Source organism: Melanostigma gelatinosum (genome assembly GCF_949748355.1).
Source record: "Melanostigma gelatinosum genome assembly, chromosome: 23".
NCBI classification, from domain to species: Eukaryota; Metazoa; Chordata; class Actinopteri; order Perciformes; family Zoarcidae; genus Melanostigma; species Melanostigma gelatinosum.
Window position 1 is genome coordinate 11,425,259 of NC_136656.1, and position 24,313 is coordinate 11,449,571.

General features: G+C 47.1%; 1 protein-coding gene across 1 annotated transcript in view; it reads right to left on the bottom strand.

Annotated features, from left to right (window-relative positions):
* Window positions 1–24,313, bottom strand: part of efnb3b (ephrin-B3b) — a 72,952-nt gene that overhangs the window by 15,139 nt on the left and 33,500 nt on the right. The window contains exon 2 of the mRNA XM_079295144.1: window positions 19,825–20,114. Coding sequence (XP_079151270.1) covers window positions 19,825–20,114 — 290 coding nt within the window. The remainder of the gene's footprint in view (window positions 1–19,824; window positions 20,115–24,313) is intronic.

A 24,313-nucleotide genomic window follows, 5' to 3' on the forward strand; every position in this document is an offset into this window, starting at 1 on the left:
ATTTCACACATGCCTCCACAGACGACACCATTACCTCAAAACCTCGACATGTCATACACGCAACCAGCACACACACACGCATGCATGCACGCACACACGTACGCAAACACACACACACACACACACACACACACACACACACACACACACACACACACACACACACACACACACACACACACACACACACACACACACACACACACACACACACACAATCCACCAAGGGAAAATGATCTCAGTGTCTTTGCTTGCGTGCGGTTGATCTCTCCTCTGTGCCAGATGACATTTTAATTCTCAGCAGTTATTCTTTCCATCCATCCTGTTCTATTCCGATCAAAACACCCCACCTCTTTATTCCCCCCCCCTCTCCCTCTCTCTCTCTTCCTCCCTCTGTTTCTCCGTCTTTCGTCCCGTGCACGACTCGGAATCACATCGTATTAACCTCCAGCACCAAAGCACACACAACAAACTGGGCCACGGCACAGCAGCCTCCAACTCCCCCGTTCCCTTCCTCCTCCTCCTCCTCTTCCTCTTCTTCCTCACACCGCCCATCAGAGTTCCGAAAAAAAGGAGGACGACGAGTGTGGAGCGCACCTGATCTCTACATCTGACAAACACACACATGCACGCACACCGCTGAGAGGGAGTCTGATTGCTTGTGACAGATCCGCTGCCATTTCATGCTTTAGTACGGAGGCAGTGAGTAAAAACAAATGTTGTTGGCTTTGACTGAATCCATCTCATCGCTATTTGAGACGACAATATACTGAAAATCCAGTTGGGTATCGTCATGTCGTATGTGTGTGTGTGTGTGTGTGTGTGTGTGTGAGACCTCACATTCTCGTACATCTAAATGTTTCATGCATGTGTGCGGAGGTCATTGTGTGTGTGTGTGTGTGTGTGTGTGTGTTTATTTAGGAGACATCCCCCAGTTCATAACCTGGTTTGATGTACAGCGGGTTAATGATGGCTGCCGACTGCAACATTAACAGTGTGGTCACTGTGTCTCTGCACATCAATAAACAATGTGAGCAAAACCCCCTAAAGCTGCTTCTATGCTTATATAGTCCCTATAAGAGATATATGTATGAGGGGCTGAGAGGGGTCAGAGAGAGAGAGAGAGAGAGAGAGAGAGAGAGAGAGAGAGAGAGAGAGAGAGAGAGAGAGAGAGAGAGAGAGAGAGAGAGAGAAGGGGGGGGGGGGGTAGTCATCAGCAGGCATAAACACAGATGTAGATTTCTTCCTATTCATTCTCACGTTAATTAAACGACCAGAACAGAAACAAATCCCGGACGAGAAAATAATGCGCACAGAGTGAATGTCAGCGCCGAAGCATAGACACGCATAATGGACCGACATAAAGAAAGAGGGAGCCATTAAAGAGAGGCCCAGTGACTGGCCGGATGAGCCTTGTGTAACGTCAGTAAAGTGCTAGACATCTATGTTCCTTACAACTGGGTCAACGTCCCCGTCCCGGGGCAGCGAGGGCATTCTGTGTGTGTGTGTGTGTGTGTGTGTGTGTGTATCTATCCGCTAACTCCCACCAACCTGCTGGAAACTGCTATCCCTGCAACCCTGTGCACGTCTGAGTGGACCTCCATGCATATTGAATGAATACTTCAATGACTACTTATCAATACTTAATGAATGCTTATCAGTGAATCCCTGAGTGACTTCTGCAGCACTGCTTTTTGTTTTTTGAAAGGCCCGCAAAGCCTTTTTATCCGTGTCTCGGTGGGTAACACAGCCCCACACCGGCTGAGCGGCCCGATGAGTTCACAGACCGCGTCAGAATGTCTGAATGTCTGAATGCGATGTTATAGTCCAGCGCCGAGGCCGAGACTTTGCGGCAGTCGCACAGAATAAGAAGCAACCGGACTCTGGCGGTCCTTCAGACCCTGCTGCGTGTCCTCCTCTGCTGGCGTCTGGTGGCATGTGTCCGTCTTACGGTTTGCGTGAAGCCGTTCTGCATAATATCAAGCCACTCGATTGGAGGCCTGGAGAAATGGGTCAGCGGCAGCCTCGTCGTTCCCTTCTCGCCGTCTCTCCTGCTCATGTTTTTTTTTTAGCCAGCCTCTTTTATTCCCAAGTCGCTCCCAGAATAAAATCCAAACACCTCCGGTTGTCCACTCCTCCTTGCGGTTGCCTGGATCTGGGTTAAACCAGCGAAGTCCATCACTCACTTCCCTCTTTCCCCTCCTTCCTTCCTTCCTAACGGCGAAACGCTTGCCGTCTCCTGCCATTAAGATTGAGTCACGAGCACTTCTTGAACAGTCCTGTGGTGATTTTGATGAATGGGAGATTTGTCATGTCGCTGAGCCGACTTCTGTGTCTCAACTGAAAACATGTCACAGTGAATTTCCACCGTGCTTTGTGTCTTCCTTCTCCCTATAGCTTTCAGGGTGGACACACACACACACACACACACACACACACACACACACACACACACACACACACACACACACACACACCTGTTGTATAAGAGGCGGTGAGACACGACACAGCTAACAGGATATATCATGACGAATAGTACAGGAAAGATTTCCCCCTCTCTTACATTAATGTTCCCATCATTTATCCTGTCCAGTAGGATGCCCTCAAAACATTCCCCTCCACCAAATGTACACACACACACACACACACACACACCTGTGTGAGCACACAATCAGTAAATAAAAGCCCTCAGTCTCACATTCGGTGCATTCGGTGCAGCGAAGAGGAAGACGGGAGACAACTAACACCTAACTCGCAGTTCCACGTCCTCCTGTCACTTTGTCATCCTTTCATCACAGGGGAGGAGGGAAGGAACAAGTAAATAAAAAGCCGTCCGGTGCAGCGATTCCTCTCTCCTCCAGTAGCTGTTGCTTCCCCTCCTCTCCAACATTTCCCCTCCGCCTCTCCTTTCTATGATTGCCTTTAAGTTTCCAGCCTTCCTTGCGTCCCTCTCTTTGTTGGGGCCTTCAGGCAGAGCTGTGGCATTGTCTGTCATTGCCGGATTACAGCATTGGCAACTCGCCACGACACATGCCGAAGACGCCGTGGAGGCGACCCTTGGCCGAGCGCGCGTTCCGCTCTTCCACCGGGTTCAAACCCTTCGACGAGAACAAACAGCTCACAAAACACTGTATCTGAAGCCAGAACGTCCCTCTGGGACACTGAGCTGTCAGATACGACAACATAAGTGATTTTGAGTCAACTTTGTGGCTGATGGAGACTTTTAGACATTACAGGTGTTGCTGAGGAATTGGCATGATACCGTTTAGGGAGCGATGAGAATACAGCGTGGGCCTCGTGGTTATTTTTGGATTGATTTATTGGCTGATATTTTGGATCCTTCCATTCCTTTTACAATCAAAAGCAATCCCAGGATCCAGTGTTGGAATGTTAAGCCTGACAAAGAAGGAAAAACAACACTTTAAACTGCATCACGTCCATCCTGGCTCCATTTTTATAAAAAGAAAGAAAGAAAAAGCACCAGCATGTTGAAACATCACAGGCCAAGTCACTTCGAGGTTGTCCAAAACCTCCCTGAAGGACAGGCGGTCAAATGACACCGGGCCTATTTCTTGCTTTTTGGGTTTGATATCTGGGTTATGCTTCGTTTGGCAAAACAGAAAAAGGGGGGGGGGGGGGGGGGGGAGTTGCTCGGCTGAAGGACAAACGTCTGGTAAAACAGGAAGCTGGGAACGAGCAGGGAAGAGGGAAGTGGGTCAACGACGGTCTGAAGGGAGGAACGTGACAGCGATCTGTGGCATGTAGCACGAGGGAAAGAAAGCCAAAGCAGGGAAGATGGCGCCGGGGAGAGGGGAGGTGTTTCTAAATTAAGAAGAAGGGAAGCAGAAGGGTGTGAAGGAGGAGGAGGACGACGTGCGAGGGGTGGAAATGTGAGGGAAAGACGGGAGTCCATGGGCGGCTGGAGCCATTGGAGAAAAACGGCCTCGTAAATGTCACTCCTTTCTGGAGTTAATGGCAAATGTCAAAGACCCAGAACGTACAGGAGGTTAGGCCTCCTTAATACACACAAACACATGTATGAGCGCTCTCACGCCGACTTTCTCCCCCTCACACAAAGCCTTTTGAAAGGAGGCAGTGAGGGAGTGGGCCTGCCGAGGAGCTGTACATCTTAAAGACTGTAATCACACATAACTGTCAGTCTAATTAAGGCTTTTAATGAACTCCACGAGAGCTCAGAAAGGACAAAAAGTCGCTGGAACGTGTGCGCGCTTGTTTGTGTGTGTGTGTGTGTGTGATAAATGATGCGCTCAAGGAAGAATGTGCGCATAAACGGCAACACAATCAAACATTTTAATGAGACTGAGTGCAGCTTTCAGGTCCACCGTCTAATAAACATGCATACCTCGGCCTCTCATCTCCTACTGCAACGCACACACACACACACACACACACACACACACACACACACACACACACACACACACACACACACACACACACAGGACTAATTATTCCTGTCACACACTCTCTGGTGATAAAGTGTTAAAGCCCTGCCCACTGCAGAAGCGAGACCGGACCTATAGGAAAGACCTTTGGAACAATTGGATTTGCCATTAGGAAAAACTTTATTTAGGATTGTAGCTGAAGTACTTCCCAACAGAGTGCTAATCTGCATTATACATCATTAAGCTCTTGGCGGCACTCTGTTGTTGGCTGGCCAGCTCTCGGAAAATAGATTGCACTGGAAGCCTGGACAAATGTTCGGTCTTGATCGAGTGGCAGATAGAGAGCAATAACCACGATCAAATCTGGTTTGATTTTGGGTGTGCGAGCTAAATCGTGGATAAGCATGGCACAGGGTGCGCTGTCTGTTGTGTTAACGGGGTCTGCTTACCCAAATTATAGGAAAATATACATATTTTAGAAGTGCAGTGACTGTTCTGTTTTATTTGTAATGTAAACCCTGGCCACAAGATTCTAAGGGCCAGCTACAGCCAAACTGTACGGAACATTAAAAATCAGAAAAGTGACTTTTTTTTCCCCAAGCCTGGTTCAGAGATCTTCTGTGCCAAATTGCAGGAGGAGCAGATAAAGATCTAATTTGGACACAGTTCAAAATGTCGGAAAATCGCGATAGGGCGTGGCTTATCTGGATGAATTGGTCTACACTGGAAAAAATAATTTTGTGACTCAAGGTTCAAAAGTTACAGGCCAAAACGTAAAGTGCATTGTCATAGTGCCAACTATAGCACGGTCACGTGGATTCACGTCACCGCCACGAAGCTAAAGGTGGACGAGTGTTCGGCCTGATGACAGTAAGTTGTCTCATTTAGACAGTTGTTAGCAACCACCTTTTTCAAGACATGGAAACCTTCAACATTCACGACACATTTTATGTCATATTACAAAACGCTGACATCCTATTTCAGACATCTAACCAAAACAAGAAACCCATCAAAGAGCCCTTCGACTTCGAGACAAGGAACCATTTCTGGGTTTTCGGACTCATTCCTGCAGCACGGTACACACCAAGTACGCATGAACGGTTCTCGAGGACACAAACCCACAGACTCATTTCAACTTTCACTACTATTGTTAATCTATTACTCTTACTCTTTTTATTGATTTCCATGGCAGGGGCCACAAGGGGCCAGCATCCATTGTAAGGCCCCAACTCATAGATCAAGAAACACTGCAGACATAGAAAACAGTCTCTCTTTTCTTTCTCCCTCGAGTTTCCTTCTTTCATTGCATGCCATTCTTGCAACCAGCAGCTATGTCATAGACTGTTGACACTGCTTATACATAAACACACACACACACACACAGAATCACTTTAAACCTGGCTCACTTCGAGTGTTTGAATGCACCAGCCAAGACTGAGCTACAACACAATCCTGACGAGCATGGAGGTCCTTCTAATGGACCAACACAGATCCAATTCAATGCTCCAGTGTGTGTATAGTTGCCTTAAATGTCCTTGAACCGTGACTGCAATAGTTGAATACAGAGTGTGTGCTCTTCTCCTTGTGATGTATGCATTAGTCTACACAGGCATGTACGTTGTAGCAGAGAAATGTTTGACTAATCTTTACCAGTACGGCCCCCCCCCCCCCCCCCCCACCACCATTATTCTTCCAAAGGAGGAAACACACACACACACAAAACATGGAGGAAGCCAGCCGAAATAATACATCTTGACATCTGTGCCTGCACACACTGCTTGGGGGAGAGATTGGAGAGCGGGGATATGAAGGGGAAGACGATGGACAGCAGAATGCATAGGGCAATTATATCCTGTTTGTGTGTGCTTGTGTGCTTGTGTATATATTTCTATATGTGTGCAACAGCGAGGGAACGAGAGCGATGACAGTTGTGTTTGTTTAGCTCCGCTGTGATTAAAGCAGCCTGCTAGAAGCTGTGTGCTGAGCTGTAGGGCAGTCTGTCTGGGGTTTTTTTTATCGTGTGTTCGTGTGCGTGTATGCTCGTGCTTGTCTGCTTTTCGGAAATGTGGGTGCATTTGCTCTCCGCATGTGTCAGTCTGTCTTCAGTTTTGGAGTGTGTTTATGTGAACGTCTTCAATCTTATTTGCACGTCACGAGTCTCGGGGGGGGGGGGGGGGGGGGGGGGTTTGACGCATGCGGTCTGTCTGCATCTCCTCCCCAAATGTGGGTTTTTTCCAGCGTCTAATCTCCCGCTCTCGCCTTGCTTAAGTGAAATCATCCGCGGCTATCTGGTTGCACGCGGGACTGGAAAGACCTGTGTGTGCTCATTAAGGTTTCTCACAGTGCTGTCGCGAGGTTTGTTTAGCTGTTTAGGTCTGTCTCTCTCCGTCACCTCAGTCTTCAAGTTCAACGAGCTTCATTCGCCCAATAAGATCATCCTCACAGCGCCAAAGTAAACTACACAACGCCGAGTCTGTCAAGGTTGATAAAAACAGGTGTGGAAAGCCAACCTCTGTTGCAACTGTGACTGTAAATTATCCTGAAGTATATGTCACAAATACTTCCACCGATACGTGCTTGTTTAACCTCCTCCACTCCTTGTGGACGCCAGCGTCCTTGACCGACTTTACTGTCTTTCAGAGGCTGCAGATGTCGGGAAGAAATCTAAATAACGCTCCAACGTGGCGAGGGAAAATGACCTCTCACCTGACCTCTCATCATGACCTCTCACCTCGAGATATCTGAATAGAAATGTTTTCTATGAGCACCCACGAGTCTCCCCTCTAGAGATATGCCCACTTTATACCAATCCAATGCTCTTTTAGACAGTTTTGCATTCAGCAGAAATGTGCTATTTTCACCTTTTCTAAAAATGGTGTATTTTAATATTGGAAGAGTCATTGTTCTGCTCGACCTGCATGAACTGCATCTCTTCACCGCTCACCTTTTTGGTGAGCTGTCTTCGAGTTACGGCAGGGAACTGGAAGAGGATAGAGAGTAATGAGTGTGCAGAGAGAGAGAGAGAGAGAGAGAGAGAGAGAGAGAGAGAGAGAGAGAGAGAGAGAGAGAGAGAGAGAGAGAGAGAGAGAGAGAGAGAGAGAGAGAGAGAGAGAGAGAGAGAGAGAGAGAGAGGGCCACAGACATGCAGAATGACAAAAGCAGAGAAGAAAAAAGAGAAGGACCACCTGAGTGAAACTTTTAACAGGGTCAAGTATGAGGTGTGATTGTAAAAACAGCTCAGGCTTATTCATATTTTAAACGTGGCACACACCCACAGCTCTTGTAAGATCACAAGCCCACAACTCTTACCTCTGAGGACTGCTAGCAGCTCTTTAAAGGCCTGGTAAAAAAAAAAGAAAAGGTGGCGCAGCATGCCAAAACATGGCAGATGGGAGACATTTTCCTCTCGCAAACTGACAAAATCTCACATAACAAGAAGTGATTTGGTGGCGTAAGGATTGATATAAGTGTGATGTACTCTCGAAACTCGGGGAGCAAAAAAAGAGTGCACTTCAACGTCAATGTCTTCAATGAGGGGTACTTAGCTAAAAATATCACTTCCACAGGAGCACTCGGTGACAAAAAATAAAAAGGTAGCACAAATCCCAGCAAACAGGCAGAATGGTGTTGGCATCTCATGTAACGGGGCAGCCCTAAATAAGCTGTGACTAATTTGTCACCCGGTGTCATATTTGTGGGTTGAGCAACCGTTTTTTCTTCTTCTTCGATTACTTTATCGGTAATCCGTTTAAAGCGGCGCGCTCCAAACGCTGTAAATCTGCCTCGCTCCTCTAATCTTCAATTCATCACACATTTTCCTAATCACCCTAAAAATAACAAACCTGGAATTACTTACTCTCTTCTTTCTGTGCAGCGAGAGCCGAGCCAAATGACAGCCATCAAAAGGTTTATGACGCGCGTATTAATCACTAAAGACGAACAAACAACCCTGTTCACCTTGTTATATTGTGAAATAAAAGTTTAAAAAAAATAGGACTTTATTCTAAAATTAAAGCTTCAAATGATTTGAAATGTAATGGCGCTTTCTGGGCAAAGTCAGGCTTGTGAAAACAGTTCTTAAATCTCCGCAGGGACAAGCCTGGACAAATAAAGGTGAAACCAATAAAACAGAGCGAGCATTCTCCATTAAACCCCCCCCCCCCCCCCCCCCAGCCGGCTGCCTTCCAGAGGCAAATGACATCCGAGCTGTTGCTGCGGATGAGGTAAGACGCTATGTGCCACAACGGGGCCCTCTTCTCTCTCAGCGCCGCCGAAGAGAGCAACCGAGCGAGGCTGGAGGTGCCAATGAATTAGTTCACTGTTTTCACTCATTATGCCCAACTGACTGCCTCACTTTTTCTCTGTCTTCATTTCCACCCTTTTCTTCATCTCCGACTTCTCTGGCACCACACACACACACAGCAAACAAAGCCCCCGCTCATAATGAGGGCAGAGCGGCGTCTGAGTGTGTGTTGTTCTTTGTGTACTTGGTGTGTGTGTGTGTGTTTGTGTGGAGGGACGGGGATTATGGCAGCTCCAAAGCTGTGAATAGGGGCCAGGCTGGGCCTCGGCCCTGGCTGAATTAATTACTCTAATTAGCTTCTTAATTGCATATATTAAACCAGTGGTTAGCAGGGCTGGAGCTGTGGTTGGGGCATGGGTCTATAGCTGGAGACGGGGGTGGGCACAGGAGGACAAAAGGGTACACACACACACACACACACACACCAACTCCACCTTCCCCCACCCACTTGAGGTAGTCTCAAGTGGAGAAACGAGACCAAGCGCTCCTCTCCATGATTAGGGTATTCAATTATCCAACCCCCCTCCTTCGTCATCAATATATAATAAGCGTATGTAGAAGAGGCAGATTTGTGGGACTAATATGGACGCTATGCCCCTCCCCCTCTGTCCCCATCCCCCAGAGGGAACAGTAAGGATTCATATTCGACCTACAGGGACTAGAAGCGGTCTTCATCTGAAACTCTTTACTGTATTACTTACTCAGCGCTCCACTCCGCTGTGACATTGGAGATGCAAAACTCTGCTGCTGATTTGCGAGCGTGGAGCCTCTCCCCGTCTGGCCCCGCAGCACGTCACACAGACTTACAAGGGACCGTGACGACATCAGAACCATTCGTTCCGCCGCTCGTTCCACTTCCCAGACCTTTTCTCTTTTTTTCTTATTTGGCTCAAGCGGTTTTTTTTTGCACATTCTAAGCGATTATCAAAACCATTGGCTCTCCGGAGCAACATGCATCAAATTAAGCTTTTTTGGCTTGAGTTGACCCTCGAGTATAAATAAGCGAGGCCGAGGACTAGAGAAAGAGATCCTCCAGCCAATAAAAGGTGGAGGGTGGGAGGGAGGAAAATCACAGAAAATGCCTTGTTGTATTTGTGAAACCCAAAATATCTCACAACAATGACGATTGGTCGAGAACAAGTAAAAAGCCAGTCCGCTAATGATCGTCTCTTCAATAAACAAGTGGAGCACACACGCACCACACAGCACACAGCACGCACGTGCACGTGCACGAGCGCAGAGCGATAATGATGTTCTTTGTGGAGTTTTTGGGGTAATTAGGGCCCGCTTAAATGGTGGTTAAAAAGGATTTGCAGCCGATTGTTTGTCCTTGTGTCTTTGAGCCATGGGTCCTCTTGCTCCACTGAGTGTCAACACTGTCTTCTTCATCTGTGTCCTCACAGCAGCACACAGAAATCCTCTTTCATCAGCCCGTCCAAAGGCGACCTCTTCCTCCGCTTCTGCATGCTCAAGTTATTCCAGCTCGTCCGTTTCCCTGTAATTGACTTTTCCTCCTCTCCCCTCTCCGTCTTCTGCTACTGAACAGCTGCCAGGTTCAATTCGAAAATCCAAGAGCACCATAATCTCCCTCACACATGGCAAAGATCACGCCTCTAACTTATAGACAAACCCATGTAAAGCACCAGCAGTGTGCCTCTTGAAGCTCTACATTGTTTCTTTCTTTCTAACAGTTAGAGGAGCAGATATACATACATGTATTGGCTGTCAGGATGCTAGCTGTTTGCCCCTGTCATTATGCTAAGCTAGGCTAAACACAGCCTCCAGCTATCTTCTCATCTCACTTTCAGGAAAAGTACAGATGCATCGCGTAAATAAGACGGCAAATGTTGCTGTATTTCGCACCGTTTCCGCTCTTTATGCTAAGCTAGGCTAACTAAGCCATTTTTTTACTTCCACTCTCAGACTAAAAGAAAATATATTATTTCCTAAAATGTTGAAGCGTTCCAGGAGGACAGCCGGTTCATCCAAAAACACTCAAACACAAAGTGTGTCTGTGTGTGAGACTGTTGTCATTGTGTTGGTCAGAGGTCATGTTTACGTGAACCTGGACACTAAATCAAAGCTGTATTAGCAGGCTAATGCGTTCTCCTGATGGCTGAGGTCAGCAGAGAGGTGCGCTTGTTTTTTGAGCTCCCCCATGTCTGATTGCCCGGTAACACATCCTTCAGCAAAAGGTTGCTCAACAGAAGGCAGCAGCACAATGACGCCTTTGTCTGTCAAGCTGCGACGGGGGAACGAGAAAAGTTTGTGTGTCCGTCTGTGTGTGCGTGTGAGAGACAGACAGATAGTGTAGGGAGGTTAACTGGATCATACAATGTAAACCAGGCCCAATCCAATTAGGGGGGATTCTTCTTGTCTGACCTTTAACAGAAGAGACGTATTCACACTCACTCGTGCAATCGACCCCCACCAAGCCAAACTCCTTCCACAGAAGAACAGACGGACACACAAACATGGCGTTCGGCCTCTGAACCGACATCGCACGCACAGCCAATCTCACAGACAGCAGCGCCGCTCTGATTGCTGACCTAAATCGGCCGGGCGATCTGTCACTTTCTCTTACTCACACTCAACACGCATCTTCATCTTTTCCCTCCCCTCCCCTTTCTTTTCTCCCTCTCTCTGATTTCTTGTTCCCCTCGCTCTCTCCCAATGTCAGTTTACATCAGCCCCCTCCTCTCCCCCAATTATCTTTGCCACAAAAACCTTGTTTTTGTCATTTGTGTCCCACGACATCGGTGTCAACACACGGTTGCAGGTTGACGGTGCTCTTGCAGCGGTGCGTGTGTGTGCGCGCTGTATTTAAGCACGTGTACATACTGTCACGCATATAATGAAGTTACATACGAAACGGCACAGTGCAGCTCGGGGCAATGTAATCATCGAAACCACTTGAGTTGACTATTGTGCTTTGAAATAGAGCCATCTTTTCTGCTATCCACTTGCTCTCATCTATTGAGAGATGCAGATAAACTTCATCTCTAGACGGGGAATTAGTTGGGTCCGTTGCACCACACCCCATGCCGGCCTATTCTACTCCATTTTCCACTTTATTTGAAGGCAATTTTTCACACATGAGAGTTTAACTGAGGCGGTTCGCCCCGAGAATCCGATGTGTTTAGTGGGGTGTGAAAAATGTGTTGCCGGCGAGAGAGGCAGTCTCATGTCCACCTCGAAAAATAGTTGTCAGGGGGGCGGCTTGGAGCGAAGTCGAGGCGTGTCCCTCGAGGGCCACAACACATGTGAAAGCCTTAACGCGCTTGAAGTTGAAAACAATGTGGAACACAATTTTACCTGTGTGTCGCCACACGTGCAGCTAGACTCGTGGTGGTCAGAAGAGAAGGAAAAGGTCAAAATAAAACGTTTGGCAGAGACTTTGCAGTTGAATTCGGGCCTTGTTCACACCTGAGGTGAGAGAAACACGTTTGTCAGGTGATCCGGTTACAAGTGGACAGCTCTAAGCACAGGTGTGAATGCACCGGGACACTGAGATCAGATCACCCAGACCACATTCGTGGGTGGGCTGTGCCGCATGTAATAATAATAATAATAAAACTTCATTTCTATAGTGCCTTTCAAAACCGCAGTTACTTAGCGCTTCACTAAAGATTTAAAAGAACATCATTCACAGAACACGCAACAAAAACATGGGTTTTAAGAAGTGGTCAGACATAGAGGGATAAAACAAAGCGTGAAAACATTTTTGAAAAGATATTGTGCGTCCGTACAGGTGGGTTTTTAAAAGCTTTTCAAACGGAGGCTCTGACTCAGCTGTTCTGACACTGAGGGGGAGTTTGTTCTACAGCATTGGAGCTATAATGTAAAAAAAAATGGTCCCCCCTAAGCATCAAATAGAATTTTCTATGTGTGGGATTTCAGGTTTCTTCTCAATGATGAGCTTATTAAAAAAAGAAAAACGTGCACCATCAACAAGCAGCCGCCCTAATATGGGCTGGGAGGGTTTGTCACCTTACTTGACCGAGTCTCAATATTCTTTTTATGTGGAAACCATTTTATTACCCCAAATTACTGCGGCGTTATTCTGGAACAACACCAAATAAAGAAAAGAAATGCTGCACATGTTTCAGTAGACGTCCTGACAGTCGACGCTAAAGAGACACCTTTCAGCTGTGACCGGCATTATGAATGTAAAATAGGTTTAGTGACTTTTTTTGCAGGGTATTTTTGGCCAGTGCTCAAAAAAGTTTCTTAATGGGTATCAAACCATTTAACACCGTTAAAATTAAGGAGAGAGAAGTTAGTATTACTTTATGTTTAATGAGACGTATGACCACTTTCCCAACGCGCATTCAAGTGTTTTCTCTTTATCCTTGACAGAAGTAGAGATGGGATATATGGTGCTCTAAGCGTTTAGTATTCAGTGGGATTATTCTGTTTGAAACATCCCCTAGCCTCGCTCTAAGCCCCTCACCGTGGTCATCTGGTTTCTACCTCCTTCGCCCTCCTCCCTGCAGCGTCCTCTCCTCTCCCCCGTGTCTCTGGTTGCTTTCGAGCCTGGCAGGGGGCTCAAATCTGAGGGCTTAAACTTGATCAAATATTCAGCAGATATAGATTCCTCACAGTCCCTGGATCCCCCCCCCCCCTCACCCCCAGCTGCTTTCCACCGCTCCTTGAATCTCTCACTTTGACTCCTCACTGCAAAGTTGTGTGCCCGCTCAGTCACAAACACACACACACACACACACACACACACTCAGACAGCCACGCACGTATGCACATGGGGAATCATAAGCTAACGCGGCGCGGCGGTGAGGTGCAGCTCATTTAGGCTGCAGTGCAGCGTTTCTCTCCACTTCCTCTCCTCCATTGTCTCTGCTCTCGCCTCTATTTCACTCTCCGTTTCACTAATGTTCCCCATCTTTCTCTCCCTCTCTCTCTCTCTCCCATCTCTCTGCCCTCCCTCCCTCTCCCCCATCTGGATTCTGTGTCATTTATTTCAGCTTAACCCTGATAAATAAACCAGTGAGTACCTCTGCATTATTGAACACTTCGACATTGCTGTATGCATGCGCTGCGCCGGCCCCGCGCTGTCCAACAACTAGACCACACACACACACACACACACACACACACACACACACACACACACACACACGTAGCCCCACCCTGTCCAAAGTTGCACACAGAGACCCTGATCAAAAGTTGCCATAAAGACTCATAATAGACTCAACGTGGACATGAATATACACACACAGAATGAGACAGAAGGGGCAAAGAGACAGATGGACAAGAAGGACAAACCGAGAGTCAAAGAAGAGGAAAACAATACCAAGTCAAAGAGAGAGAAAATGACTGAGCAGAAAAGACCCCATTGTATACAGACACACAAACACACACACACACACACACACACACACACACACACACACACACACACGCACAAATAACTTTTACCCAAAGACCTACACATGCAAACTTGCACAAACACACAAACTTATTTTTCTCGGTGCGCAGGCCCCAGTCAGCTCTTCTATTATTCATATTAGCGGGGGGGGGCTTGTTTATCTTCTGCTGTTGTGTGACGGCAAGCACCGGGCTCTCCGCAAAGCCCCATGGGCCCTGCTCCCTAAACACACCGCTGGGAGTCATTCGTGTGTGCACACAAACACAGAGAAAATACCTTCGTGTCCACCCTACATGCATGCACACGCTGGCCAACAAACGCAGCATTTCAATCCGCTATCCACGCACACACACACACACACACACACACACACACACACACACACACACACACACACACACACACACACACACACACACACACACACACACACACACACACACACACACACACACACACACGCTGCCATCTGCCTGACAACAGCACTGCAGTCCCACAGCGACTGACCCGATCACTGCAACCAATCTTTGTGTGTGTGCGTGTGTGCTATTTTCAGACTATTTTTGTGTTTACAACCACAAGCCTGCTCGTACGCCACTGTGTGTGTGACTGCATATATTTATGAGAACGCCTCGGTGTACGGCGATGTGAGCATGCATATGTTAGTGTGAGCACCAAGGAAGATTAGTGGCGTGTGTGTGTGTGTGTGCTCGTGTGTGTGTGCGTGTGAAAGAGAGAGAGAAAGGTCACTCCCATATGAGGTCATGTGTGTGTTGACTGTGAGCCTGCAATCATTCACTGCCGGTGTGCCCGTTGGTGTGTGTTTAAACACACATGAGCGCGTGTGTCCCCTCGACAGCCGCCGTGATTGAAAGTGGCCGTGTTGTTTCAGTGTCACCCTGCAGATGGGAAGCCGGGTCTGTGCGTGTCAACTGACACTCGCTTCCCATTCCCATCAGCCGAGCACACACACACACACACAACGAGAGACATGTCCCAGTCTTCTTTAATATGTCTTTCTCTCCCCCACCCACCCCCCTTTTTCTCTCCCTGCACATACATGTTCTAGCATCCTCCCGATCTCTCCTCCTTGTTCTGACTCGGCCTCGCTACATCTTTCCAGCCTTCACTTCCATTTCCATTTCCACTCGATTTCCAAATGAAAAGGCTTTGACTGCTGGCCAGGTCCATTACTTGTAATGTTAATGTTTTGGCCTAATTCTAGTGCACAATGTTTGCCACTTTGGACCACAGCGCAAATGAATCACACTATAATCACCAGTACGAGTATCATCGGGTTTAGGGATTGTATTTTGTTCCATAAAACAGGTCACAGTGAGGTCTCTGGATTATCCGGAGTCACAAGGACATTGTTTGTGTAGATTTCCTTAATATCGCAAATAAATCTCACAGGGAGATATCTCTAAGCTCGAGCAAATGAAACAAAAAATATCTGCATGACTTTATTTTACTTTATTTTTTATTATTCTATTTCTTCAAATTCAATATCTGCTCTGTTATTTTATTGTACTGTATATATTGTGCATTTCCATCCGTAATATTTTATTTTACTCTGTAAATTGCTGCTGCTACAAACTAATTTCCCCCTGGGGATGAATACAGTTTATCTCCATCTATCTAAAGGCGAGTGAGAAAGGATCCTTTTTCTTTTGCAATTTGGGGGAACTGACCCTTTACAAATCTGCTGATCCTGGACCAGTTTCAACAACAACTCCTCTATTCTCCCCATGTGTAGCAGATCAGCTGCATGGAGACGCAGTTCTAATTAAGAAAGCACGTCATCAAGACCACACTCTGACTGTAAACGTGTGTGTGTGTGTGTGTGAGTGCGGTGGGATTTGAATGGTGAAAGAAAGGAGGAACTAAAAGGGTGGAAGAGACTGAGGGAGACACAGAATAACCAGTCGGGGGGGGGGGAGAGAGAAATGGGCCGGACCGCTTGCACGATTTTCTCTCGAAGTGTGCCACTTGTTGATGGCGTCGACACAAATTGGGATTGAAACCCTAGAGGGGCTTTTCAAGTATCGTTCACCGCGCATCCCGGTCGCCAACTGCGGAGGAAACCGATTACCCAGTGGACTTTAAGCAAGTTACCGGTGATCTGTAATGGGTTTAACTTTGAAATGAACCTCCACTGCCCTTTTTTTTTTTTCTCCCTCCTGCTGTTCCACCATCCAACCGCCACAGCATCACCACAAGCACTCTTTCCGCGTGTGCCGCCACGGTCTGCTGCAGCGTGCAAATTAAATCACGTTATGCTATAGGCTAATTAAAACACGATTTCCCTGAGGCCCGCGCACACATCGGTGCCCGCGCACACAAGCACAAACATACATTAACTGGAACTGAATTCAGGGACAAGCCAGTCCACCGTGAGTTCAGCATGCACCAGATCTCCCCCTATTAAGCCACTGCGGCCATGTGGCTCCAAATGAGCAGCAGATTATCAATTATCTCGCAGCCTCATTGAGTACGCAGAAGCTCTGGTGAGAGACTGCATGCAATTCTTCATTACCGGCACACAAGCTATCTGCCGACGCTATCAATAAGTTATCAGCACCAAATGCTCCCTGTGATCAGCTACTCCAGCGTCTCCTCACCTGTCCCACTCTCCCTCTCTTCACAATGTGTGAGTACACTTGTGTGTGTGTGTGTGTGACCTTGCGTCGCAGACACCATTGATCGGGCTGGAGCTGTCAATCGATCAGTCTGGTCTGTGTGTGAAGATGAAGGTGTCAATCTCTGGACAGAAGGGAGGTGTGCAAAACAGAGACTGCGGGCCACATTCGGCACATTTCCGTGTGTCAGAGAAGGGCTTTATGACTGTTTTTACTTTACTGCAGTGCCATTAAATTCAAGTCTAAGACAGATGATGATGGAAGGTCTCCAGCTTGCACTGGCTTTGGGCACGATGAGCAGTGGTGTGTGACACATTTGAACCCGGGCGACTTTTGATTTCTTACTGAATGCAAGAGTTGGAAACACACAGGGGCGGTCCCTTAAAGCAACAGAGCGTTGTTGATAGTGCATGAGAAGTATGTTGCTGATTTATTCATTTCATTTGATCCTTTTAGTGCTCCGATTGACCTTCGCAAGATTTCACCACGCCCCCTAAAAAACCAACCAATCAGAGTGGAGAAGTCTCTAACGTAGCTCTCGATCACTGCTCGTGAACTCCGATCAAACTGATGAATATGACTCAAGATTGTGTTGTTGTGTTGCCTATTTCGCGCCTCAGATGTTACCAGAAACATATCTTAGTGTGCCGTTAAGCTGCTAAATGAAAATGAAACGTTTGTGACCCGGCTGCCATGTTGAAAAACCAACCGCGCCACCGGTTTTACAGCTAAACATGTTTCTGAAAACATTTGAGGAGAGATAAACGTAATGCGGTGACGGAATCTTGATGCCTGCCTCGTTTGACAGTTTGACCGGAGTTCACCAGCTTCACGAGCAGCGATTATCAGCTGCTTCACAGGCTTCTCGGCTCGGATTGGTTGTTTTTCTTGGGACGCCTTGGAATCTTGCAAACTCCTTTAGGAGCACTAACAGGAGGCAGAGGAGCTTACACGTATTAGCTCTCGCATGTACTACTGTCAGGACATAGTGACAGTTGCAGTTAATATGATAAAAAAATGTTTTACTGAAGTTACCAGCTGTAGCTTTAAGTCCATACGTAATGAATTTAACTCTGAGACGTAATGCAACACGGCTGCAACTCAAGAAAAGTGAGACTTTGTGTGAAATATTACACACGTGAGAGCATAATGAACTTTAAAAGAGACGGTATAATAGAATACCAATGCCATAAAATGCAGATATCTGATGTCTATATGATGAATATCCACATTAGCCCACCATAAATCAACTTGAGGCAAGTACTCACTGGGATAATGTCCCAACACTGACATAAAGACACACTAAAGCCCGATCTTTGAACATGTGTTCTTGTCCATAAAAAGATTTTAACCGACTGGATAGTTTAATTTAGCCATTAGTGTGTCAGTTTTATGAATCCTGTAAGAGCAGCCATATTTGATGTGGCTGTTCAACATCTGTCAGTCATTGAATCGGGTATCAGCAGGTATCAGATTGCATTCATTTCCCTCTCTACTTATGGAGCCAAAATTCCTGTATCATTGGGTCCCTGGGCACACATGCAGGGCACCCACACACACACACACACACACACACACACACACACACACACACACACACACACACACACACACACACACACACACACACACACACACACACACACACACACACACACACACACACACACACACATACACACACATACATCTCACCTGCTCTAATGGAATCTAAGAGAAACACTGACATGTGGATAATGATGCAGGAGAGATGTGCACAGTGCCTCACCTCTCTCCACAAACACAGCCGGGTATGAGGACCGATAGCGCGGGGAAAACGAGCGCACCTGAAGCCGGGGAACAAATATAGGACACAAAGAGGCACGAGGGACTTCACAGACTTCGAGAGATCTTACATTCTCTTTGTCTCTCCATCTCTGTCCCAGCTTCCTGCTCCTCCTGGCTCTACTCGCCTTCCAACGATTTTTGGGTTGTTGTTGTTGTTTTGGGTGGGGGGGTTCTACCCGCAGATGAAAAGTAGAGAAAAGAGCATTTGCACACCTGAGTGAATAGAGCTCGCAGGTGCGTGGGAGGAGAGCTATGGGAATCAAACAGGGTCTCTCTCTCTCTTTGTCTGTGCTGCTCACTCTCTCTCACTGCTGGTGTTTCTTTATTTTTTTACAGTGCTTGCATTTGTATTGGAAACTTGTGGGCGTGCGAGAGCGCGCGTGTGTGTGTGTGTGTGTATGCGTGCACGTGAGTGTGTGTTTGTGTGTCCATTGCTCCAATTGTGAGGGCTGAACGCTCTTGGCTCTGGTGCTGTATTTAAAAACAAACCCACAGGTTTCGGTTGACGCGACCTTTTACTCGCAGATTGCTCCGTCCGATACGAGGCGCTTTGGCTCTGGTTCGCCGCGATGACCTCATCGGGTCTTCACGCGGCCATAAGTCCAAACAAACCCCCGGAGTAAACCAAAACAAGCTGCGCTTCTCCCATTTGCGGTCACTGCAAGGCTGGCAGTAACAACAAACAGGCCCGAGGCCGGCACAGCATCAGGGCAGGACAAAGCAATGAGACACACACACACACACACACACACACACACACACACACACACACACACACACACACACACACACACACACACACACACACACGACGCTGAAGAACAAATGTAACCGGACTTCACTGAACACAAAATCCCACACAAGTTGCATTGAAGGGCACATCCAGGGACACACAGCAAAAAATGAACAATAGAAGAATTCTTTTTCTTTCTGCTTGAAAAGACAGAGCTGAAGTTTGTTAAAGGTCACACAAGTGAAATGAATGAAAGCTTTTTAGAATAAAAAATAAAGACCCGAAAGTCTCCTGACAACTCATCAGGTCATTTTTTGCAGTGTAAGTCCTGTACCGGCTCTCACATACTTCTCAAACCAAATTACCCTAAACACACCCACCCAATCCTCACCATCATCATCACTGGAATAAACAAACACATTGAGACACAATCAGAAATCAGCCATGCAATCATAACAAACCCCCCCCCCCCACACACACACACACACACACTCCGCCCCCTAATCTCCGGTTCTGCTCCCTCGACTCACCGATGATGAAGTAGTCGTGCATGCTCTTGAACTCGTGGCCCCAGAGGTTGGGCGAGAACTCCTGGAACTTGATGGTGAAGCGGCGCTCGCGGGTGGGCTCGTCGCAGGTCAGCACGATGTTGGGCGGGCCGGTCACCTCGCAGCGGTCCGCCTGCTCCCGCAACGACACCAGGTAGAGCTTGTAGAACTCGTACTCGGGCGTGGACCTGGCCGTGTCCAGCGGGGGGCAGATGAGGTCCAGCCGTTCCCCGATCTGAGGGTACAGGACGTAGCCCTTATCGTCCCTGAACCTGGAAGAAGGAACGAGGAAGAGAAAGATGAATTACAGCCTTTTGCTTCCTGCAGTAGAAACCAGCTCAGAGACACCTGTCCTTGCTGCTGAACGAGCAACAGATGGCTCCTTCAACGCTCTTATTTATCCTACTTCTTTCTTCTCCTTCACTGGGAACAGGTGGCTTTACAGAGGAACTGCAGCGCAATCAACTGCACAAATAAAGTTGGACCACACAATGGCACGCAATCCCCGTCTGGCCCCACGAAGTGGTGGAGAAAAAGTGAGGAAATATAACCAGCAGCTGACGATCCACATGGGGAAAATAAGGCCCAATCCGAAGCCGAAGAGGACTCCACAACATTCCTGCCCAGCAGACATTACCTTCAGTTAAGTACAGGTTAAGTCACAGATAATACATAAATATCTCTGATGTAGTCAAATGTATGCAAAAGCAAACTACAGGCGCTAACAAGCGGAGGAACGGGAGCAATATTTCCATCCACACAAGAGCCTCGCGTCTACTTGAGACGAGATAGAATTCAAAAACAAAAACATACTGAAAACAAATGTGAAGAAAAGTCAACAAAAAGTCTTGCAATGAACACACTGGTGTTGAGTGTGTGCATGGGAAATGACAGGGAAACATCGTAAACAACGAAAACTCTTTTTCTTCCTGGCAGAACTCATCTTGGTGTTTTTCAGCCCTTGTATTTGGAAATGAGAACTGAAGCGTGTCCATAGAGGAAGACACGGGCAGACAACTGAACCGAGCTGCCAGATCTCAGGTATGTACAGTTAATTCGTTTGCTCATTAGCTGTTTTGATGTCTGTCACCCGCGTCTGATATGAATGATGCGCAGCCTGTTTGTTTATGGCCGAAACTGACGATTTGACACCTGCTATCTGTGGGGAAACCTGCAGCCTGAACCGATAATGCAACAAAAAATACGCTTTGAACATGGCTTATCACCATCATCATCATTTCACCGTGGCTTTCAGTTTAGTCGACAGCTTTGATGGGCTTAATGATCTTAAAAGGACTTTCTTGGGGTGAAAGCTGCAGCAGGTTTTGAGGAATATATTGAAATGAATTCTGCACATCGGCAAATTGGTCAAAACCCAGTTTTTTTTTTTGTTTTTTTGCAGTATGGCGGCTGGCGTGCTTCGCTGTGGCCGCACAGCTTTCAGAGGTCGAGCAGAGAACACGAAACACAGCAGTCAGAGGGGCATAAACTCAAGAAATGACTGTCATTCCCCTCACCGCGCAGGGCCATCGCTTGCTGATAAGGCCAAATACTATGAGTTATCAACTGAGCCCCCTGAGGCCGGCGATGACTTCAACGCTTCACGCACGCACGCACGGCTAAGACTGGGGATTCAGAAAGTAGTCCTCGTCTCTGCACACCCATCACGACTTTATCTCAGGTTAAGATAAATGTCACCACCGGCAGAAAGAAGGGAAGTGTTTACAGAAGTGAAAGATGAAAAGGAGGAGGAGATTTGCTGGGGGGTTTTTTATTCCCCCACACAGAATGTTAAGTGACACTTTGATGTTTAAGTGGGAGGAAGCAAATGCCTGTAATGTTCTGTTCCCGCGGACTCACGCGCCGCTTCCGTTTCCAACAAATCCACATGAACGCCCGGGAGTCGCAGCACTCAAACCGGCTTAGTTATTCTCTCTGTTCTGTTCCACCATTAAAAAAGAAACAACGCAGGATCACAAGGCACGAAAGCACCGAGAATGATGTCGCCCAACTTAACGGTTAACAAGACAAAATAAATCCGACCAATGTCACATTAGCGACAAATTAAGACATCATTTGTCCAAATGGGCTAAATCAGGGATTTGTTTTTCTTTCTGGCTTCCACTTGAAAGCAAAACGTCAACCAATTAACTCATGGAAAAAACAGGCAGGAAACAAAGAGGCTAAGTGGATTTGTATTGTTACAATTTCAGCTGGAAAAACATCAACTTCCTTTGCACGTTTCTCATTAGTTACACCACCTTGTGCAAATTAAAGAACCACTCCAGAAATGTAACATTGGACTTTTTAAGTTGGGTGACTTGCAACAGACAGATTTTTCCGACTTCCCTGATGTGGGTTGTGCTCCAAAAACACCGGATCCTACGTTTCCCATGGTGCAACTTTTACAGCAGTTTTCTCAGACCCTCACTGCCTGCTAAATCTGTAAAAAAAAAAAAAAATCCCCCAATTTTTTCGCAGGCTTTCCATTAAAATGGTGAGGTCTCCGAGCCCAAACCCTGTTAGCTGACGACATCACTCTGACATCAGCAGTGTTATTTCCTCAGACTTCAGATCCACAGAAAACATGAAACCGTTTGCACGGGCTGTGCCGCAATGTGTAGAATCGGTGGAATGCCCCTTTAAAAGTGCACTTTGTCCAAACTACCATGAAAGACACAACTCTCCCGCAATATTGAACATGAGAGCAAGATGAGATCAATTCTGCCGTCTGAATAACTCTGATCTGCTGACCTGACTTGCCCGTATCAGATCATCTTTCTTTTTGTTCCCACATTCAACTTTTGGCTCCACAGTTTCCCTCCCTTCCCTGCATCTTTCCGACCACATCCTCCCTTTTCCATGCAGGCTACGTCTACCTCTTAGCACTGGCAGCTCACAGCCTTAAACCTGCAGTAAATTGAGATGTAAAGCTTTATCTCTTGGTGTGTTCGGCTCACGGTGCATACCACCGGAGGGGAACTTGAGAAAGCAGACTGAACGGCGGAGGAGCTTTAGCCCAGAGGCCTGCTGGGAAGCCACTGTTCCACTTCTCATTACCCAGGTCACTCGGGGTTATCGGGCAATACTTGAACCGGAGAGGTAGGCACTCAGCTTCACTCAACACACGCACACATATTTCACCCTCCTGCTGGCTTCAGACAAGCGAGCCCGTGCTCTCGCGCCATTTATAGAGTATGAACTGTAAACATGTCGGAGGTTCCTGAGGCGTCTGCAGCACAGCCTAAACAGAAAAATCTATTCAACACACACACACACACACACGCACACACGCACACCCCCCCCCCCACACACACACACAGGCCCATACAAATGCCCTCCTGCTAAACACAAAAGGTTTGCCCAAACACATCCACCCACGTATAAACTCACAGGTTTAGTTTTCCCTAAACATGAACGCTGAAACACACACACACACACACACACACACACACACACACACACACACACACACACACACACACACACACACACACACACACACACACACACACACACACACACACACACACACACACACACACACACACACTCTTATGAAAACAGGCACCTTTTGCTTCCTGCATGACGCATTCTATGAGTGTATCTGAAGGCACCCTGAGTCACAGTCGAGCTGCATTGCAGAATGGCAGGGCAAACACACACACACACACACACACACACACACACACACACACACACACACACACAGAGTAGAGGATGGTGAGTGTTGAGCTAAAATGCCACCGGGCAGGTGCAGTGCTTGAAAAGGAAGGAAAGAAAGAAAGCGGGAGGAATCAGTGAAGAGAGATGGGAGTGGAAAAAAAGATTGAACATGTCAGACAAGGTATATAGCAGCCACAAAGAAATAGAGAGGGTCCAATATAGATTCCTGAATTTGCATATCGGCTTTCATACAGGTCATAATTCCCTCTTTAAAATCTACTTTATATTGCTGTGAAAACATCGCCTTCAAACAACTGTATTGATTCAAGTTTCTCACCAAATGTATTTTTGACACGATAACATTTGAACACATCATGATATAATTGACCTTCGCCCAGTACTCATTTTTACTGACTAGAGCTTGAACATATCATCATGTAAACTCATTGCAGCCTCCGTCCGGTGCAGACTCGCTCGCTCGCTCGCCAAGGCACTTCTGATACTGGCATCGATATCAACGCAACAGAGAAATGTGCTGAACGAGCAGAAAGGAAACAGTAGAACGAATGAGAAGGCTCGAGAAAGAAAGAAGGGGAAGAAGGAAACTGGATACCAGCACATTCCTGCGACAGAACTCAATTTTCTGATAGGCTCCATGTTCAGAGTGTCAGATTTGCTGAGTTAACCCAAGTTAACCTTGTGTGTGTGAGAGTGAATGATGTGTGTGTGTGTGTGTGCACTGTAAACAGGATGGGTATAGGGACACCTTGTCCCAATCTAATCATGGGATACAGCAAGAAAAGAA